Below are 19,617 nucleotides of genomic sequence, written 5' to 3' on the forward strand. Positions count from 1 at the left end.
TTAATTGTCACACTTCATTTTTACCATAAATGATAAGTAGGTCCCACGTTTCACTACCCCATTTCATTCACATTTTATTATAAAACCAATATAAAAAAGTAGGTCACACTTTTCACTAACTTTTCTAGCAAACTTTTCTTTATATTTCTTAAAACCCCGTGCCCACTCAAGGAGTGGTAATTATGTATGGAATACCATAACTTATTAGAAAATTACATAAGAAGTTGCTGATATAAATGTGACAGAAATCACACGTCAATAATATAATAGAGTGACAAAAATGCCTTTTTAGGGCCAGGGGGTGTTTTGGTCCAAAAAACATAATTCATGATTATATTTAACGTTATGATCCTCTAGCGCTATTTTATTTTGTTAGTAGTCCGTGGTGTCATGACCTAAAAAGTTAGGGAATTTTTGAGACAATTCAGTCTACTAACCAGAACTACTCCATTATAAGATAGGGAAGTAGAGATAATAATTAGAAAAAGAAAAGATTCATGGGAGAAAATAGGAGGGGGAAAGAGGGTCTATTTCTTTGTGCATTTTATTTAGTTAAAACCCTCATAAAAAATTAAAATAAAGAAAAGAGTAAGAGCGGGAGAGGAGAATGACCGGAATTACAGCGGCGCCGGCGACTAGGTTATACACCAATGACGGCTTAACCGGCGGAGGCACCGGCTTGACACCGTGGGAGATAAATAACTTCCGAATTTCTGCTGCCATCGATCGTTTGCTTATTCACTTGTACAACAACAGTAGAAACGACAATGAGTTCGACAATCTATGCCTCTCGCTCTCCAGGCATTCCTCCTTCGTTTAATGTAGTATCTGCTGCGTGCTATATGCATTTTGCCTATTTTATTTTCAAGAGCATTTAGAGTGTGTATCTGAAGAGGCTTGACACGATATTTTCCCTTAATCATGACAGTTCCTTTTACTTCTACTTGTACATTGGGTGATTTTAGCTGATTGTTTTGGCTTATCACTGCTGATTTATTATTTTTTTTGTGCAATGCAGATATATTGATTTTTCCATTGCAAACAATTATTTTCCAAACAGGTCACGCGATTTACCTTCTCTGGTAAAGCAGGTGATGATTTTATACACTGTTGTTTGTTTAAATTTTTAGTGGTATGTATCCTTACTTGGAAGTGTGACTACTGACTAGCTTGGATAAGTTGTTTTCGTACTCTATTGAATTCTTGGTTTTCTTCTGAGATAGAGCTGCAGTGCTGTTGGTGTTGCCTTTTTCACTATTTGCTCCCATTGTGAAGTGGACACGTGTGATTAAATGAGTTCCTATAGTCACAACATAAGAACAACAGATGGACGACCGATGATATTTTGGAATTTGTTTTCTTCATATATTCCATTAAATGATGATGTAAAGTGTTCTTCTCATTTTTGTCTGAAATGTTATGTTGTTAGGTGAGCCAAATGAAAAATGATGCCTCAACGCAAGCAGCTATTATGGTCCTGATGATTTCTGTCAAGGTAATTCCTTTTCACTGCCAATTTTTAATAGTAAGTGGAGTACTATTTTTTGCTTCAGTTATGCATTGTTAGATCATTTATTACATGTTCTGATGCCTGGATCATATGCATCATTTGTTTATTGACTCCTGGTGGTGTGACGTGTTGAAAATGTGACTCTGGTGCTTGCAAAGTTTTGAAATTGTAAAACAAGAAACAGTTTTTTTGGTTATACATCTGTAAAGATCCCTAAGTAACCACATTAATGCCTGATATTTTATGAACCAAAATAGTTTTCAAGAAGTCGTTTTCTAGCCTTTGCACCAGTGTAACTTGTTCAGTTCTCTTTTTTGAAACAGTGAAATGGGACACTTATTTATGATGTATCTATTCATTGTTAGTGTTATGGAACCTTGTTTGTTTTTATTTTTTTCCCAAATTGCATGTGGTAATAGAACTAGAGTGCAAAATTTTGCAAGATTTTCCCTTCCTATCCATCACGACCCTCTGCTCCCGTATGTTTCTACTTATCCCAAGTGTTTGTGGAATCCATGAACATTGCTTTTGCATGTACATCTCCTTTTTTCCACTAATTGTTCATCTGTCATGGATTTTGTGATAGAGTGCTTGTCAGAATGGGTGGTTTCCTGATCAAGACTCTGAAGAGCTCCACAATCTGGCAAGAAAGGTAAGTCAATATTTTATATTATTTGATACTGTATAACCTATCTTTCAATATATTCTGTATGTAATTTTGGAATGGTGATGATATCTACAGGTAGCAAGCAATTTTTGTAGTATATCTGATTTCAGCACTGACCCAAACCCTTCTCACCCAGTTATCTCAACAGTCATGTCAAGGTATATATGTTTTTTTTTATTACAACTTGATGATTTGATCCTAATTTTTTTAACTTAATGTGTCATGTGTTAAGGCTGCAAACTTCTCATTTATTTGGTTGCCTGTCAATTCAAACTGGTTCTGCAGCCATGAAGGAAGGAATCACAAATTGTTAAGATCACTCCCTTGCTTTGTTCCTTTTAGATAGTTTCTAAATCATATTTTCCTGTAAAGTATAAACTGAATGGTGATGGCAATTAAAAAATTCAATGGGATAAGGGTAATGCCATTGTTCATACAAGAATGAAGGATTCAGCTCCGCTCCATAGATTTTTCGATGGTTATGGATTTCTCTCATAGAGCACCCATCCATTATCGCATGAATTATTTTGGTTCTGCTTCAAAGATTTAGTTATAATAAATTGTTCATGTTGCTTTTGGATGTTGAACTTTTTTCTTATTCTTTTGTAGATTTGATATGAACATGAAACTTACCAAAATAACATTTGTGTTTCACTTGGTTAATTGAGAATTTTACTAGTCCTATAAAACGTACCAATACACAGTTCTTGCATCTTGGTTTTCTGTTCTCCCTTGTTAGCAGCCAGCAATCCACTCTAGTTTGTTTTGTGTCATTTTCCTTCCTTGCAACTGACAGAATTGGGTTGTGAGTATGTCTACAGATTCTATCCAAGATTGAGAATGGGACATATATTTGCTTTTCTTGAAGTGAAGGTTGTTATTTTCCCTTCCTTTCCCCTATCAAAAGTTCTTATTAATGTTACTATGCTGATAGTATTGTTGCATTTTGTTCAATTTAGCCTGGATTTGAGGCTTATGCGAGTGACTTCCAGATATCAAAGAAGAAGTATGCCCCAGGAGATAGTATTGTAAGCTTGCAAACCATAACTCGTGTTATCAATTTGTTAGAGCAACTTCCGTATATGGTAGCTGTGAAGTTTGCAACTGCAGCTGGTTTACTGTGTTTCACTGTCCTTATAGGTTTACTGTGTTTCACTGTCCTCTATAATTTCTCAAATTAGTTAGGAATTAGGATCTTTTAGTCCAGTCCATGGAGAATGGGGATACCTAGAAATAAAGTAAAGTGTTGATGCCAGTTAAACATTTGATGTTGTATATTTAGTTCGTCAAAGGATATCATTTCTCGATGCAGAATGAAGTATTGGCAAAAACATCAGTGAAACATCAAGGATTCAAAGAACTTATTTCTTAAAGATTTATATGGATCAGGTACATGGTGAAGAATGGGCACATGTACATGGGTACCTAGTTAGCATGTAGATAAGCTGATTCCTGGTGGACTGCTACCATCTTATAGCTCATTTCCCCCCACACTTTTTGTAAAATGGTACTATCTGGTGGATCATGGGCAGTCTAGGGTTGTACCTACTATCATTTGTATAATAAAACATTCAATAATTTCATTTGGCTGAATGAATATAAGACAATAAATAAATGGGTCCCTCTATTCACTGACACTGTAACTATGACCATGCTATATAATTAGCATGAATGAATAGGTTGATTCTTGCAACAGTTTGAGAAATGGGTGAAGACGCAATTTCATATGGCATGTTTGAAACTATTTTAATGCCTATGATGGTGCCCTTCATGATTGTCGTTCTGTACCATGAAATGAATGTATGACTGGTAATTAGTAGCTCTTGGGAACACTAGGCTTTCCTTTGATCCTTTCCACAATGTATCCATCTCTGAAGTCTGATATCAGCTGATAACTTGCATGAGGAAATTGATAACAGTTTCTCTTTTCAATTATTCCAATTTACTTTGCCAAATCATGAAATTACAGGCATAGATAAGACCTTTTGATGCTGTTTACTTGTTAATCTCATATTGACTTATACCTGCAGAGGTTGTTAGTGGTCCAGACAGATAACATTGAGACATCTTCCTGCCTTGTTACTCCTGCCAAAGTAAAGTAAGTTCTTTACTTACAAAACATGACTAAAAATGGGGATATATTTTCTTTCTTTTATATCAGTTCACAACACATTTCAATCTGCAGCTTTCTCTTGAGCGGAAAGGGAGTGGAAAGGAGGACTAATCTTTTCGTGGTTTGTTGCACAAAACATTTAAGTATTACTACAATAGATGTCACTTTGCTTTTGCTAACAATTATATTCTACTTTAAAATTTCATTGGTTTACTTAGGATATGGGCCCTCAAGTTCCAACAGTTGTGACACCTTTGCTAAATTATGGATCTAATCTTCTTCAAGCTGTCGGTGAATTTAATGGTATCCTTGACTCATGTTTCTGTATCTGATATTATGGGTTTTGACGTTGACTGTTAGCTTACTCTCAAATTTGTGATTTTGAAGGAAATTATATAATAATAGTTGCATTCATGAGTGAAGTGCCAAACCCTGGTAGTAACACCCTCCAGGACAGCGAGCAGCATGCTCCTGCAACTGTGGATGCAGGTGCCTCTTCAATAAATCTCCTGAATTAGATAGAGAATATTCATTATTGTTCTCTATACATATCTAGTTTGATAGGAACATTATAAAAGGTTATTCTCGAGTCAATTATTTGCTAAATCTTTTCTTTTCTTTCCTTTTTTTTTTGTTTTGCTTTGTGTAGATTCTGAGGTAATTGAAGGATCGTCACGGATATCACTGAATTGTCCTATTAGGTAACCGATTATCATATCTTTCATGTTTATCTTATATATACAGTTAAACTCTGCCTTAATATTGTACTGGAAACTTTCGCTATTTAAATTTTCTGTGTTTTACTGCATGACAATGCTTTGGATGTAAAAGATGATTCATCTGTTACAAGATTAACCAAAGTAATCTACAACCACATAATGTGTTAATATTTTGAACTGACACATTTTTTAGCCAAAGCTAAATGTTAGCTAGCGATATAAAAAAAGTAAAATATCGCCATAAAACCCTAAATTTTCAACTTTTGGACAAAATTGCCTCCAAGTTTCTATTGACACTCCTAAGCCCTGTTTCTAGTTTATTTGAGATTTTCCCTCACAATTATTCATTTCAAACCATAAAGCACTCTCTCTCTACTCTACTCTCCACACCCTAAAATTTCACCTCCCGATACTGTTGTCGTTGTGTGGCTATTTGCAGGCTGCTGTGAAAAAAATACGATCTTTGCTGCTGACCGTAAACGGTAATGTAGCCAAAATATTTCCAGAGTAATATAGCTGAAATGTAGCCAATTCATACCAAGATTATCAAGCATGATTACCGAGCAGGTACAGTATGCTGTTATGAGTTCAACCAATTCATACCAGCGTACCAGATTTAGTTTGGTAACCATTCGTACTATGCATACCAAGATTTTCAGCATACCAAAAACTTCTGCATGGAATACCATGCATACCAAACCTGTTCCATAACTTGCAAACCATTCCATACGAAACCATTTTATTCCAAACCAAATCTCATGAACCCCTGGGACGGCAATTTTCCTGCAGTGGCAATTCTCCGGTGCGGCGGCGACTCTGGAAAGTGTTAAACATAGTAGAGAGAGATAAGAAAAATAACGAGAGAAATAGGATGGAGGAGTCAGCAAGAATTTGATTATGAGATATTTTGGTCTCTTCAAGTCAAAGACTATTTTCAGTTTTTAAAAGTTTTTGGCTAACTATTATTTTCAATTATCTAAAAGTGTCAATCTTGAAATTGCCTACCATAATTTATATACTTATCATGACTCCAGACCCAGTTCCTTTATGTCTATTGCCAGACTTGAGGTTATTTTACACTCCCCTTAACTAATCTGATTTTTGTCGTCATCATTCATAGACATGAGAACTTTTTCTTTCACCATGATGTCCTGCTGATTTTTGTATCATCATTCTTAATCCCAACAGCTTCACACGTATCAAAATACCGGTCAAAGGGCTTTCATGCAAGCATATTCAGGTAATTATAAGATAGTTGAATAGAACTTGTACATGTTAAGCTCGGATTCAGAAGCAATGTCTTTCTGATTATCATGTGATAGTTACGTAGAGACAAGTTTCTCTAATTTCTTAGGATGTGGTGATTATTCATTCGAATATCTTGCTTACCCTTGCAAATTAAAATTTCCTGCTAGATTTCAGGTTGAGTGCCTATTTGTTTGAATCCATTGAGCCAGTATCTTTTTCCTAAAAAATCAGATGAGTATATCAAGAAAGATGTCATCTATTGGGTATCATAAGATTTAAGATGTCATAGATTGATAATCTCTTTTAATCATTGTATATGGTGAAGTCTTAAACCCGTGGAACCTATGAAGACTGAAGAAATAATATTGGTGTAATTTTCGAGCTTGATGTTTGTGACGAACTTTGTTAATTTGAAGGCTAAATTTATGTTCTAGAACTTTGCGCCACTTACATACTTTTCCTTTTCCCTTAGTGTTTTGATTTCGACAACTATGTGGACATAAACTCAAGAAGACCGTCGTGGCGCTGTCCCCATTGTAATCAGCACGTGTGTTTCTCTGATATACGCATTGATCAAAAAATGGTTAAGGCAAGTAGCTCTTTTCTTTTATTTTTGGGTTTTCCTACACACATGTGAATATGCAAATTATACCATATATTTAGCATCTTTATAGCTAATAGAATAATATAACACAATTTTATACTCACCAGCGTTCAAAGAAATAGATAGGCACATACTCTATATATGTCATATGTTTCTGATGTGTGATTTCAATTTTGACTTCCAGATCTTGAAAGAGGTCCGGCCCAATATATCCGACATAATTGTCTCCTCAGATGGGTCATGGAATGCTGCGATGGAAGGTGAAGAAATGACAGAGAAGCCAGAGGATAAGACCTTAAATACAGAACGGGATGAGACTCTTCAACCCGAAGAACTACTGGATCTGACTCAGACTGATGATCCAATGGATATTTCTGATGCATCTGGAACTGAAGACAGAAGACATTCTTCAGTGGCTAATGCTCAGACGACATCAATCAACCCTCATCTGGCCATCACAAATGATGCCAATCAGAGCAGCAATCACACTGAGAGAGACTTCTGGGCTGGGATTTATATGTCAACTTTTGGGCTGGGTACATTAGATGTTCGACCTAATGCACAAACTACTGGTCCCTCTGCTTCCACTTCGAATCTAACCGAAGTTGGGGCTTTCCATCATAATGCTGTTGCTACAACTTCTACACCACAGACTGGAACTCCTTTGCCCCAATATCAGCAGTATCAACTTGGGAACTCCCCTGTTATCAGTGACTATGGTATGCCCTCAGCAGTTCCCAGTCATATAACTAGAACGGCAAGTGTAGTTCAGGCTCTTCCTGCTAACACCTCTGCTCCCACCCTGCAACCGAGCACTTCGGCATATGCTGCAAGCAGCTCCTGCACAACAAATAGTCTTTCCGAAGCTTCACAAGCCTCACCTGCTGCATCTAACTTGACATCAAATCATGCCAGTCCACTTCAGGCACCACCAGGCTCATATTCAGCTACATTGCCCCAACATCTCAGCATACAGGTAGCATTTGTTCTAGTTCAACAAGTTTGATTCTTGAACTTATGAACTTTTCCCCTTTCATTTTGTTTTTGGTTGTGCCATATCATTGTAATTCCTTGCTTGTCTAGGTTTCATGTTTTATTGTTATATATATTGTGCCTGCCCCTAAACTCTGATCAGATAATCAAAATCATTTCTCGAATTTTTGGCAGCAAAATCGTGCTCAATCACCTCGGCACGTACACCCAAATCAGGTGCCCAATATGTGTAGAGTTTCAAATGAAAATCAAAGTTTTAGTCGGCAGACAAATTTCAGGATCCCTCGAGCAACGAGTCAATCTTCTGGTACGGCCAAGTCATCCATGCAACCTTCAATCAACGTAATGCGTCCCCAAATGCACACAGGAGTAGCTAGCACCCAACAGCTTAATCTGCATAGAACAGGTGTAGCTAGCAGTAGCACCCAACAAGCTCAATTGATTGCAACTGCAAATAGGGCTGTCCAGATGTCTATTGGTGGATCCAGAGCTGTGCCTTCGTATGCATGGAACACCGGTGCACATATTATGCCAACCCTGGCCGCTGATCCAAGGGTCACGAACAGGGATACACCAATGCCGCAACCAGACACAACTGCTCAAACTTCTGTAGATCCTAACTGGCGGCCTCCTGGTCGGATGCGAGGAGCATTATCAGGGCAGGCTTATGCTGATGCCTTGTACCGGTTAATTACTCACCCGAATCAGCAAGCTCAAACATCTCGACCAATCTCAAACCCAATGGCTCTTCCAAATATCGTTCAGCCAGTTATGCCGAACTTCATGGCTCGTGGAAATGTTCAGGTTGTACGGGCTCCAAACTCTGCTTCTGCAGCTCCTGTTGGCAGGTCAGCGGGGCCGGACATTTTGCCCAGTGGCTCATCTTAGATGTACTGACTTTGACATAAGAGTAGCTTTTGTGTTATCTCCTTCCCTATGCAGTTTAGGATGTGATGAAGCTTACAGGATTTGACTGATATTTTCGGTGTAGTTTTAACTAACATGCTCAAACTTAATGGAGAATGGCGAGGCAGTCATGCTTCTTTTCCCTAATGCACATGTAATATACTCCCCCGGTCCCCCACTTAAGTCTCGGTTTGAATTCATACCGATTTTAAGAAATGTGAAGGAAAGTGGTGTAAACCGTTAAATGAAATGTAAGCCTTACTTTTATGGCGTATGGTTTAATTTTATAGTACAATGTAAGGGTAAGAATTTAGTGGAACATGAAGTCTACTACCTAAAATGGAAAAAAGTAAGTGGAATTTTAAAGGGAATAATATTGCGATACGATTATTATTATTATTATTATTATTATTATTATTATTATTATTATTATTATTTAGTTACTTAATTATGGATTTGCATATCTTTTCCATATCTTTTGTTTTGCTCATAGGACTATTGTTATTCTCATTATTCAATCAATGAAATCATAATTATTTGTCTTTTATCTTTATCTAGTTTTCCGTTTAGAATTTCCGATTGTCGACACAACATGGTTTCTCTGCGACTTTCTTTATTTTTTCCACTTGATAAGGGTTTTTCCCTAATCAATTGGTGCTTTCACGTGTTCTCATCCTCCAATTATTGTCATGATGTCACGCAACTATGCCGATTATCTGTCCGGACAGCCCGTTTACATAGATTAGCAGCAGCCGTATCAATTCCACGCTGCCCTACAACCGCTACCATACTAGCCGGACGGACACCATCAACGTCACATCTACCACGCCCGATAGCCCACTAGCTGGGACCCACCATGGCTACGCCAGATCATAACATATCAACAACCGCCGTCCTGCGAGCCAGATATGTACTTGCCACCACCACTCGGACGCAGTCTTACCTGCTGGGACCCACCTGCCTATTGGGAGACACCAGGACAACGCCCCTTCCACGAGGTCTTAGCATACGGTCAGCCTCTGCCCCCTGCAAGTACTCAAGTTGGAATCAGCCCGCGCCGTAGCCGTCGCAGCGGCAAACCCGATTGAAGCGATGCTTGATCAATTATTGGAGGCGTGCTAAAGGATGGAGTCTCGCCTTGATGCAATCGACCGCCGCATCGACTACTATGCAGTGTATGGCAGTTTGAAATCCATGAATGACTTCATTCTTGATGAAGTTGTTGTCAATTGTCCTCTGAATTTCAATATGGTGATGATTGAGGACACTAAAGCCAATGATGGTGGTGATCAACCCATGGATGCTGCTTATCAGTCCATGAAATATGAAGAAGACGCTCCTAATATATCAGTAGAGGAGAAATCGAAATCTGCCATTACGAGGCAGAAAGAAAAACTCTATGTGGAGGAAGAAAAACTCCAAGATAAGTGCAACAGCGAAGTCATGCTCTTCAACAGCAAGTCCTATACCGGAGATGAGATGCTAATGGTTGCCCCGCCCCACTCGATGCGACAATTTATCTGCCGTGCATCCCTAATATCGTTGGAGAGGAAGAGGCATTGGTAGATGATGAAGATGAGTATGGTTTTACCAAGGAAGTGAAAAAGATGGTCGCATCGCTCAATGTTGCTCAGGAAGAACATATTGAGTTGATGACGTGGATTAAATCCAATATGAATGGAAATGTTGTTGCTTCAATACAAATCATCTATGGAGGATCTGCGAATGATGGCAACTACACGGAATTGGCTTCACAGCCCAATCTAGATGGTTTCCTTGTTGTTGCAAAGTTGTACGAAGGGAGAAATTCACTTGTTCTGTGCCCATTTGACCCCGGAGGGTATCCCTCGCAAAGCTTCTGTAATCTCATCGTTGATTCTTGATTTTCACCTTGAGGATAAGGTGATTTTCAACCGCGGGGAAGTTGATACGATTACTATTATTATTATTATTATTATTATTATTATTTAGTTAGTTAATTATGGATTTGCATATCTTTTCCATATCTTTTGTCTTGCTCATAGGACTATTGTTATTCTCATTATTCAATCAATGAAATCATAATTATTTGTCTTTTATCTTTATCTAGTTTTCCGTTTAGAATTTCCGATTGTCGACACAACACAGTTTCTCTGCGACTTTCTTTATCTTTTTCACTTGATAAGGGTTTTTCCCTTATCAATTGGTGCTTTCACGTGTTCTCATCCTCAATTATTGTCATGATGTCACGCAACTATGCCGATTATCTGTCCGGACAGTCCGTGTACACAGATTGGCAGCAGCCGTATCAATTCCACGCTGACCTACAACCGCTACCATACCAGCCGGACGGACACCATCAACGTCACATCTACCACGCCCGACAGCCCACTAGCTAGGACCCACCATGGCTACGCCAGATCATAACATATCAGCAACCGCCGTCCTGCGAGCCAGATATGTACTTGCCACCACCACTCGGACGCAGTCCTACCTGCTGGGACCCACCTGCCTACTGGGAGACACCAGGACAACGCCCCTTTCACGAGGTCTTAGCTTACGGTCAGCCACTGCCCCCTGCCAGTAACTCAAGTTGGAATCAGCCCGCGCCGCAGCCGCCGCATCCGGCCGCAACAGTGGCAAACCCGATTGAAGCGATGCTTGATCAATTATTGGAGGCGTGCTAAAGGATGGAGTCTCGCCTTGATGCAATCGACCACCGCATCGACAACTATGCAGTGTATGGCAGTTTGAAATCCATGAATGAGTTCATTCTTGATGAAGTTGTTGTCAATTGTCCTCTGAATTTCAATATGGTGATGATTGAGGACAATAAAGCCAATGATGATGGTGATCAACCCATGGATGCTGCTTATCAGTCCATGAAATATGAAGAAGACGCTCCTAATATATCAGTAGAGGAGAAATCGAAATTTGCTACTGCGAGGCAGAAAGAAAAACTCTACGTGGAGGAAGAAAAACTCTAAGATAAGTGCAGCAGCGAAGTCATGCTCTTCAACAGCAAGTCCTATGCCGGAGATGAGATGCTAATGGTTGCCCCGCCCCCACTCGACGCGACAATTTATCTGCCGTGCATCCCCAATATCGTTGGAGAGGAAGAGGCATTGGTAGATGGTCGCATCGCTCAATGTTGCTCAGGAAGAACATATTGAGTTGATGACGTGGATTAAATCCAATATGAATGGAAATGTTGTTGCTCAATACAAATCATCCGTGGAGGAGCTGCGAATGATGGCAACTACACGGAATTGGCTTCACAGCCCAATCTAGATGGTTTCCTTGTTGTTGCAAAGTTGTACGAAGGGAGAAATTCACTTGTTCTGTGCCCATTTGATCCCGGAGGGTATGCCTCGCAAAGCTTCTGTAATCTCATCGTTGCTTCTTGATTTTTACCTTGAGGACAAGGTGATTTTCAACCGCGGGGGAGTTGATACGATTACTATTATTATTATTATTATTATTATTATTATTATTATTATTATTATTATTATTATTATTATTATTATTATTATTATTATTATTATTATTATTATTATTATTATTATTATTATTATTATTATTATTATTTTATTAGTTAATTATGGATTTGCATATCTTTTCCATATATTTTGTCTTGCTCATAGGACTATTGTTATTCTCATTATTCAATCAATGAAATCATAATTATTTGTCTTTTATCTTTATCTAGTTTTCCGTTTAGAATTTCCGATTGTTGACACAACACGGTTTCTCTGAGACTTTCTTTATCTTTTTCACTTTATAAGGGTTTTTCCCTTATCATATTGGCCCCTAATATCATGGAACTTTAAAAAAGTTGAGTTTTTCCCACGAACTTTAAATTTGGCAAATAATATCACGAACTTTACCTAAGTTTTGTTATTTTCCACCGGTGAAGAAATTACGGTAAATAATATCATGATATGGATTTTTTTTCTTAATTTTTCAACAACTTCTAGAGCTTCAAGTTCTTCAATATTTGAGGATAGTTTTTCTTGAAGTATACCCTCCAATATTGTTCTTCAATCCATTAATATAGCCGAAATTTTTTCGTTGGTGAGAAATAACAAACTCGGGTAAAGTTCGTGATAATATTTGCAAAATTAAAAGTTCGTGGGAAAAACCCAACTTTTTGAAAGTTCCATGATATTATGGCCAATATCCCAATTTTAAAGTATGAACATCCCAAAACTTAAATTAGGACATGTTTTTTTTTTATTTCAGGGACGGAAGGAGTATTTTTTGTGAACACGTCGTCTATGCTTCAATAGTACTATGTTACAATTGAAAAGAATTAAGTTAAATGTAATTTAAACTTACTGGAGTATTTCGTTTCCCTCTAATATTATTTGACTGGTTGGTTTATATCTTGCATATATTGATTATTGAGCATGAGAAAGTAATTTAAAATTAATATGATTTCTAATTATTAAATTTCTCACATTTCTAATGAATTAATTTTTAGAGTTAAAAAAAATACTAAAAGTAACAAGTAGTACTCCTTTTCATCATCTCAAGTAAGAGCATTCACAGTGGTGGCCTTAAACCTGAAGCCCATCTCCATTTCCTCCCGCCACGTCAGCAGCCCATCCTAGAGCTTATCTCCATGCAATAGGAGCTCATCCTACGGTCTATCTCATTTCCACATCATCACTATTTTATATATTTCATTTTTAATTGTTGGTGTGAAATAAAATGATATAAAATAACAAGTAAAATAAATTAAAGACAACTCAATAAAAAAATAAATTTCTTTTAAAAAAACATCCTACACATAAAAAAATATATAAAAAAACGAACTAAAAACATAGAAAACATTGTGACTAAAGAGAAGTAAAATTTAGAGTGAGATAAAATGAAGTGGGATGAATGTGAATAATTGGTGGGGAATAGGGTATAGATAGAGAAAAAAATAAATAAAATAAAAAAGGAAATCTCCGCGCCACTGGATCGGCTTCGGGGCAAAGGCGATGAAGAACGGTGATCGGCCCCCTCACGACAATGGGGGCTGATCGCTCGGCGGTGGCGATTGGACACCATAGTGAATGCTTTAAACGCATAATATGCTCATATTTTGCATTTGTGGTTAAATGCATACGATTCTACCGAACTTTCTATCCTCAGAAAGGGCGTTCGTGACATATGAATCCCACAATTTACTAACACTACTCCCACCACCTTCTCTCTCTCTCTCTCTCACTTATTCCCATCTCTCCATTACTTTGCATCCCTACCATTTACAAGTTTGTCTACTCCCTCCGTTCCCTCATAGTTGATGCGAAACTTTTCGGCACAGAGTTTAAGAAATGGATGTTGAGTGTGTTAAATAAATAGATAAAAAAGTAAGAGAGAGAAAAAAGTAGAGAGAATAAAGTATAAAGTGAATAAAGTAGAGAGGATAAAGTAAGAGAGAGCAAAGTAAGAATAAGAAAAAAGTTACTATATATGGAAATGACTCAACTATGAGGAAACTTCACAAATTGAAAAATGACTCAACTATGAGAGAACGGATGAAGTATTTTTTAGGATGGAGGGAGTAGTTTGTTTCATGATATTTATAGTTGACCTAAAAACTCTAATAATTTTATAACATAAAAGACAAAAATATTAATTACATATCTTTAATTTATTAAACAAATAATTTTAAAACATGTGATTATTATTTTTATTGACGTTCGAATAGAAATCAAGAATATAAAGAAATTAAACTTTTAGAAAATAAAGAATTCAAATCAAAATCTTAAAAATCAATTAATTTTACTATATCATTAAACAAATTTAAATTTATTTAGTTGAGCTAAGAATTCTAATATTCTATAAATACAAAGATAAAAGAAACTAAATAACTTTAAAATATTAAATAGACCAATTAAAAGCATGCAATTATTTTTTTGATTTAAGTTCGACTATCTACATAAATATGAATTTAAATAAATTAAAATCAAAATTATTAAATTCTCAAAATCAAAACTGTAAAATACAATTTGTATTAACACATCATTTATCAAATTTTAATTTATTTAATAAGATATTGAATTGAGCTAAGAATTCTAATATTTTATAAAGAAAAAAAGAAAATATTAAGTATTTAACTTAAAATATTAAATAGACGAGTTAAGAAAATGTGATCGAGGGTCGACTTTTACGTTCCTAAAATTAAGAATAAAAAAATTATAAGTTGAGCAAAAATAATACTCCCCCGTCTCACAATAAGAGTCACACTTTGCCATTTTGCTTTGTCCCATAATAAGAGTCAAACTTCATTTTTACCATAAATGGTAAGTAGGTCCCACATTCCACTAACTCACTTCACTCCCATTTTATTATAAAACTAATATAAAAAGTGGGTCTCATATTCCACTAACTTTTCCAGCCCGCTATTCGTTATATTTCTTAAAACCTGTGCCCACAATAAGAGTGACTCCTAGTATTTATTAAAAACTGCTCTAAAAACTACATAAGGAGATCCTTTAGATATGTGAAGAGTATGAAAATGGATGCGCGCGCAGAAAATAAATTATGAAATCTCAGACTGATCAAGCAGGCTAGCTAGACCGACTCACGTCTGTGCATGTGCATGGAAAATGTGTGAACTAACCAGGCACACTCTCTGGACCTATCTACGTGTTGTCGGATGCGCAATCCGAGGCTACTTCAAAACCTTAATCCACAAGATACTAAACCTTAGTACATGGAAGTAGGGATCGAGTCTCACAAGGATGGATGCGTAAAAGCATGTGTTTGGGACATTTTGGGTGGTTTGGCCGCTGCCACACAACTAAAGTGGGTTAAGAATAACCTACTTGACTTAGAAGACTAAACATGGTACTCTACCTAACTGATCAACTAGACTAGCAACGTACGAAAACATGCATGAACGACTAAACATAAGGCAAGCATTTGAATATGAAATTAAACAACAAAGAGCACCTGCAACTACAACTCATATTGGAAATTTCCTAAAATAGGTAGACAAGATGGAAAAGTAAGTGGGGACCATCTTTCCTAAACTAGCTGGGTTGGCTGAAAAAATGGTGAAAGTAAAAAGCATAAAGCAATTGCAGATTTGATTTTCTAACTACCTCCTACTTCATCTTCTCCAAACAACTAAGCTAAAACAAAGTAAAAACAGAGCATTGAGACATCGTTGACGAAGAAAACAGAGCATGCTTCAAAATGAGACGTGAACGAGAAATTTAAGCTAAGAACTATTGAATCTACGCTAACTGGCCAACTAGAGCGACAAATAAACAGAAACGAGCCATAATCATCCAATTCTAAATAGAGCAAATCAGATCTACGAAATTAAACACCAGCAAACTAGATCTAAGAAAGCCTAAGCATCTAACAATTGCGAAAAGTATCCAACAAAATAGAAATAAAGCTCAACATCACGAGATCCATTAAAAGCTTCCATAATAACGAAAATAGAACAAGATTCAAAGCTCCAAATGACAATATCCAAAACCAGCAACAATATAACTACGAGATTCTTAAGCTAAGATGTTCAAAGCACTAAAACACTTGCGAATGAAACTAAAACGATGCATAACAGAATGTAAATGGTGTATCTTCGCTCCGTATAGTGGTGGAACACGATTGCTATGCTAAAAACGGCCTAAACTAAGGTGCTCCACCCTCCGAGCTAGGAGGCAGAGAGCATTCGGGAATGTGGAGTCGACTTCAGTTGATGACTCTCTCTAAGGATGTGTGTGACTATGTGTAGAACGGTGATCTCTCTCTTCTCTTCAATGTTCCTCCCTTTATATAGGATGACAAATCCTTAGGGTATGCTCTTCATGATTTAACACTTGTACCCTTAAAATAATGGGTGTCTTCAAATTCAACTCCTATGTCCCACTCCTTGCATTGCCTGCTCCTTCTGATAATTCGTCTTGATCAATTAGGCGGCTTTTTGGCATTTTCACTCCATTTTTGCTCAATCTGCGTCTGCTCGGCTAGTTTGCACAATCTACTTGATCCAGCAACAACCTACACACTTAAACTCACAATTCGTGCATTATCTCTCCCAAAAGCATGTAAAATCACCCAATAACCAATGCCTGAAACAAGCCTTATCAATATGTATTGTAATTTACATAGCAAATTTTAGTTTGGAAAAAATAATGCAGGGAGAATTGATTGAACGTGTATTGTAACTCGTACGTGATAAAAAATATGCTATTTTTCATGTTAGTGATAAAAAACAAATAGTAGTACAATTTATTTTATAGTTAAAACTACTAAATGTATTATAATTATAAAAATCATGTAAGTATTATATCATCCAAAATTTAAATGCTCCCACAGTCCATAAAAAATAGTCATATTTATGGACGACGCGAATTTTAATGAGAAATTGATAAAGTTGGAGAAAAAGTAGTAAAGTAAGAGAGATATGCAAAAAAAAGGGTAAAAAATGAGAGAGGAGAAAAATGAGTAACGTATGAGAGAGAAACTTTCCATTTTTAGAAATTAGACTATTTTTTGTGGACAACCATATATGGCAAAATGATACTCCCTCCGTCCGCGAATAGGAGTCCCGTTTTTCTACTTTGGTCCGTCCGCGAATAGGAGTCCTGGTATATTATTACTATAAATGGTAAAGAGGTCTCACATTCCACTAACTTATTTTTACTCACATATCATTTAAAACTAAAATATATAAGTGAGATTCATATTCCACTAACTTTCTCTCACCCACTTTTTCTTAATATTTCTTAAAACCCGTGCCAAAAAGGAATGAGACTCCAATTACCGGAGTACTATTTTTCATGGATGGAGAGAATAATATTTTGTTTATTTTAATTAATTTCATATTTATTTTATTACTAAGCAATAAATTATAGAGGAGGAGGTGAGATGAATTTTCTAACTCAATTATGAAAACTCTCAAGTCAATTGATATAACGTATATAGTGTAACACATTGTAAATTTAAATATGATACGATTAATTTTGAAAGATGTATCTTTGATAAATTAATTATTTGATGCAAAAAAAATTCATGTATGTCTTTATTAATTATTTGCATGGTATATCTTCAATTAAAATGTTTGATTATTTTGTATTATATACTATCTTTTAACATTAGTGTATATTTTATTAATAAAATTAAACTAAAATATTAATTAATTTAAGTTATCATCATTTGCAAATTTTAAGCGAATGGCAATCAACATTCAAATAATAGAATTGTCAAATAGAGATTTATTATAACTAATTAATTTTATATATGACAATGAATATAATTAAGGAAATGTTAGAAGTATACCATAATTATATGGATATTAGCAAATTTCATTCACCTTAATTAGAAGAAATAAACGGTTTTATATATATGAAGACAAGGGATTGTGATCCATTTCTAACTAATTAGCAATCTAATAAATTTTTAGCTACTAGATTAGGAGATCTTGTGGTTGAAATAATACTAAGTAGATTATATTTTAAAATTTAAAAATTATTGATTAAGTTTAAAAAGTAATAATGTCAATTCGTATATATGATAGATAAAACTAACCACTTTTGCTCTTCAAAATCATCTTAAAACTTTTAAATTTATGTAACTCTCTCGATTGAAATTATTTTTTCATAAAAAATATATCAAATTAAAGGTAATTTTATAAGGATTCTAACGAGAGCATATGTTCCGACAAGGATCTGATGATGAAATTTTATAATTTTTATTTCAATTTTAGCATATGTTAATAAAAAGATTTATATCAATTAATGCATCAAAAAGTTTCGCAATGCATGCATGTACAATCAATAAAACTATGTTGAAGTTTTCGTTTACATATGTTAAAATATATATATCATTGTATTGATATTTTTAATACACTATGTTGATATCTAGAAAAACCACAAAAATTACTATATTATGATTGATTGACAATTTTACCCTTTTATTAATATTTTATACACTATTTATTGAAAGCCGTGAGCTTTAATCTCATCTTCTCATTTTAAGATCTAATAATGTATAATTGATATTAGTTTTGGATTGGAGTATTATATATACATTTTAATATGTAATATGACCCTAGGACAAGAATGTATGTATACAAAATGTAAATTTAATAAGAAATGAAATACAATGTAATATTACTATTTAACCTCTATAATGGCAATGCATGCATATAAATAGTGGATATGATTCTTTAGGGTCATGTTAAAATGCATATGGTATCCAATCCACAATTAAGATTAATTCTATACCATTAGATCTTAAAATAAGCGGATAGATTAAAGTTTACAAATTTCAATAAATAGTAGATAAAATGTCAAAAAAGAGTAAAATAGTCAATATGTTATAACATAATAATTTTTTGCGATTTTTTTATATCAACATAGTGTATTACAAAAATCAACACATGCACCAGAAAATATGAACACAATTTTATCGATATTGTAGATGCATTATATTGGGATTTTCGATGCATTTATTGATATAAAATCTGTTTATCAACACATACAAAAATTAAAATTAAAATTATAAAATTTCATCATCCGATCATCGTCGGAACTTATGCAACTAAGATCTCGTTAGAATCCTTACAGAATTACCTTTAATTTGATATATTTTTTACGAAAAAATAATTTAAATAGGGAGACTTATGTAAAGTTAAAATTTAAGATGATTTTGAGAAGAGAAAATGATTAATTTTAACTATCATATATAAGAATTGACATTAATATCATTTAAGATTATTTAATAATTTTTTAATTTAAAATATAATCTGCACGTCACTATTTCAACCACTAGATATTATAATTTAATGACTAAAATTTAGTCTTAATTTGGGATTGGTAATTATTTAGCAATTGATTATTACCCTGATTCTTTATATATGATCTT

At 35.2% G+C, this 19,617-nt stretch overlaps 1 protein-coding gene across 1 annotated transcript; it reads left to right on the top strand.

Annotated features, from left to right (window-relative positions):
- The first annotated feature begins 492 nt into the window (after positions 1 to 492).
- LOC121759467 (E4 SUMO-protein ligase PIAL2-like) lies at positions 493 to 8,907 on the top strand. The gene is made up of 16 exons (XM_042155052.1): positions 493 to 801; positions 1,019 to 1,091; positions 1,430 to 1,495; positions 2,097 to 2,162; positions 2,253 to 2,335; positions 2,999 to 3,050; positions 3,137 to 3,205; positions 4,208 to 4,275; positions 4,363 to 4,411; positions 4,509 to 4,593; positions 4,678 to 4,779; positions 4,940 to 4,991; positions 6,198 to 6,249; positions 6,730 to 6,846; positions 7,046 to 7,837; positions 8,029 to 8,907. Exons 1-16 carry the CDS (start codon positions 608 to 610, stop codon positions 8,740 to 8,742), a joined length of 2,634 nt encoding a protein of 877 aa, XP_042010986.1. The 5' UTR covers positions 493 to 607; the 3' UTR covers positions 8,743 to 8,907.
- The last annotated feature ends 10,710 nt before the right edge of the window (positions 8,908 to 19,617 follow it).

This window comes from Salvia splendens, chromosome 12 (genome assembly GCF_004379255.2).
Source record: "Salvia splendens isolate huo1 chromosome 12, SspV2, whole genome shotgun sequence".
NCBI lineage: Eukaryota > Viridiplantae > Streptophyta > Magnoliopsida > Lamiales > Lamiaceae > Salvia > Salvia splendens.

What these genes read in the sequence shown, in the direction of transcription:
- LOC121759467 (XM_042155052.1), top strand. Translation starts at nt 608, where the DNA reads ATGACCGGAATTACAGCGGCGCCGGCGACTAGGTTATACACCAATGAC. An exon ending in TACCTTCTCTGGTAAAGCAG is followed by an intron (nt 1,092 to 1,429) that starts GTGATGATTTTA and finishes TTATGTTGTTAG; the next exon opens with GTGAGCCAAATGAAAAATGA. An exon ending in CCCAACATCTCAGCATACAG is followed by an intron (nt 7,838 to 8,028) that starts GTAGCATTTGTT and finishes AATTTTTGGCAG; the next exon opens with CAAAATCGTGCTCAATCACC.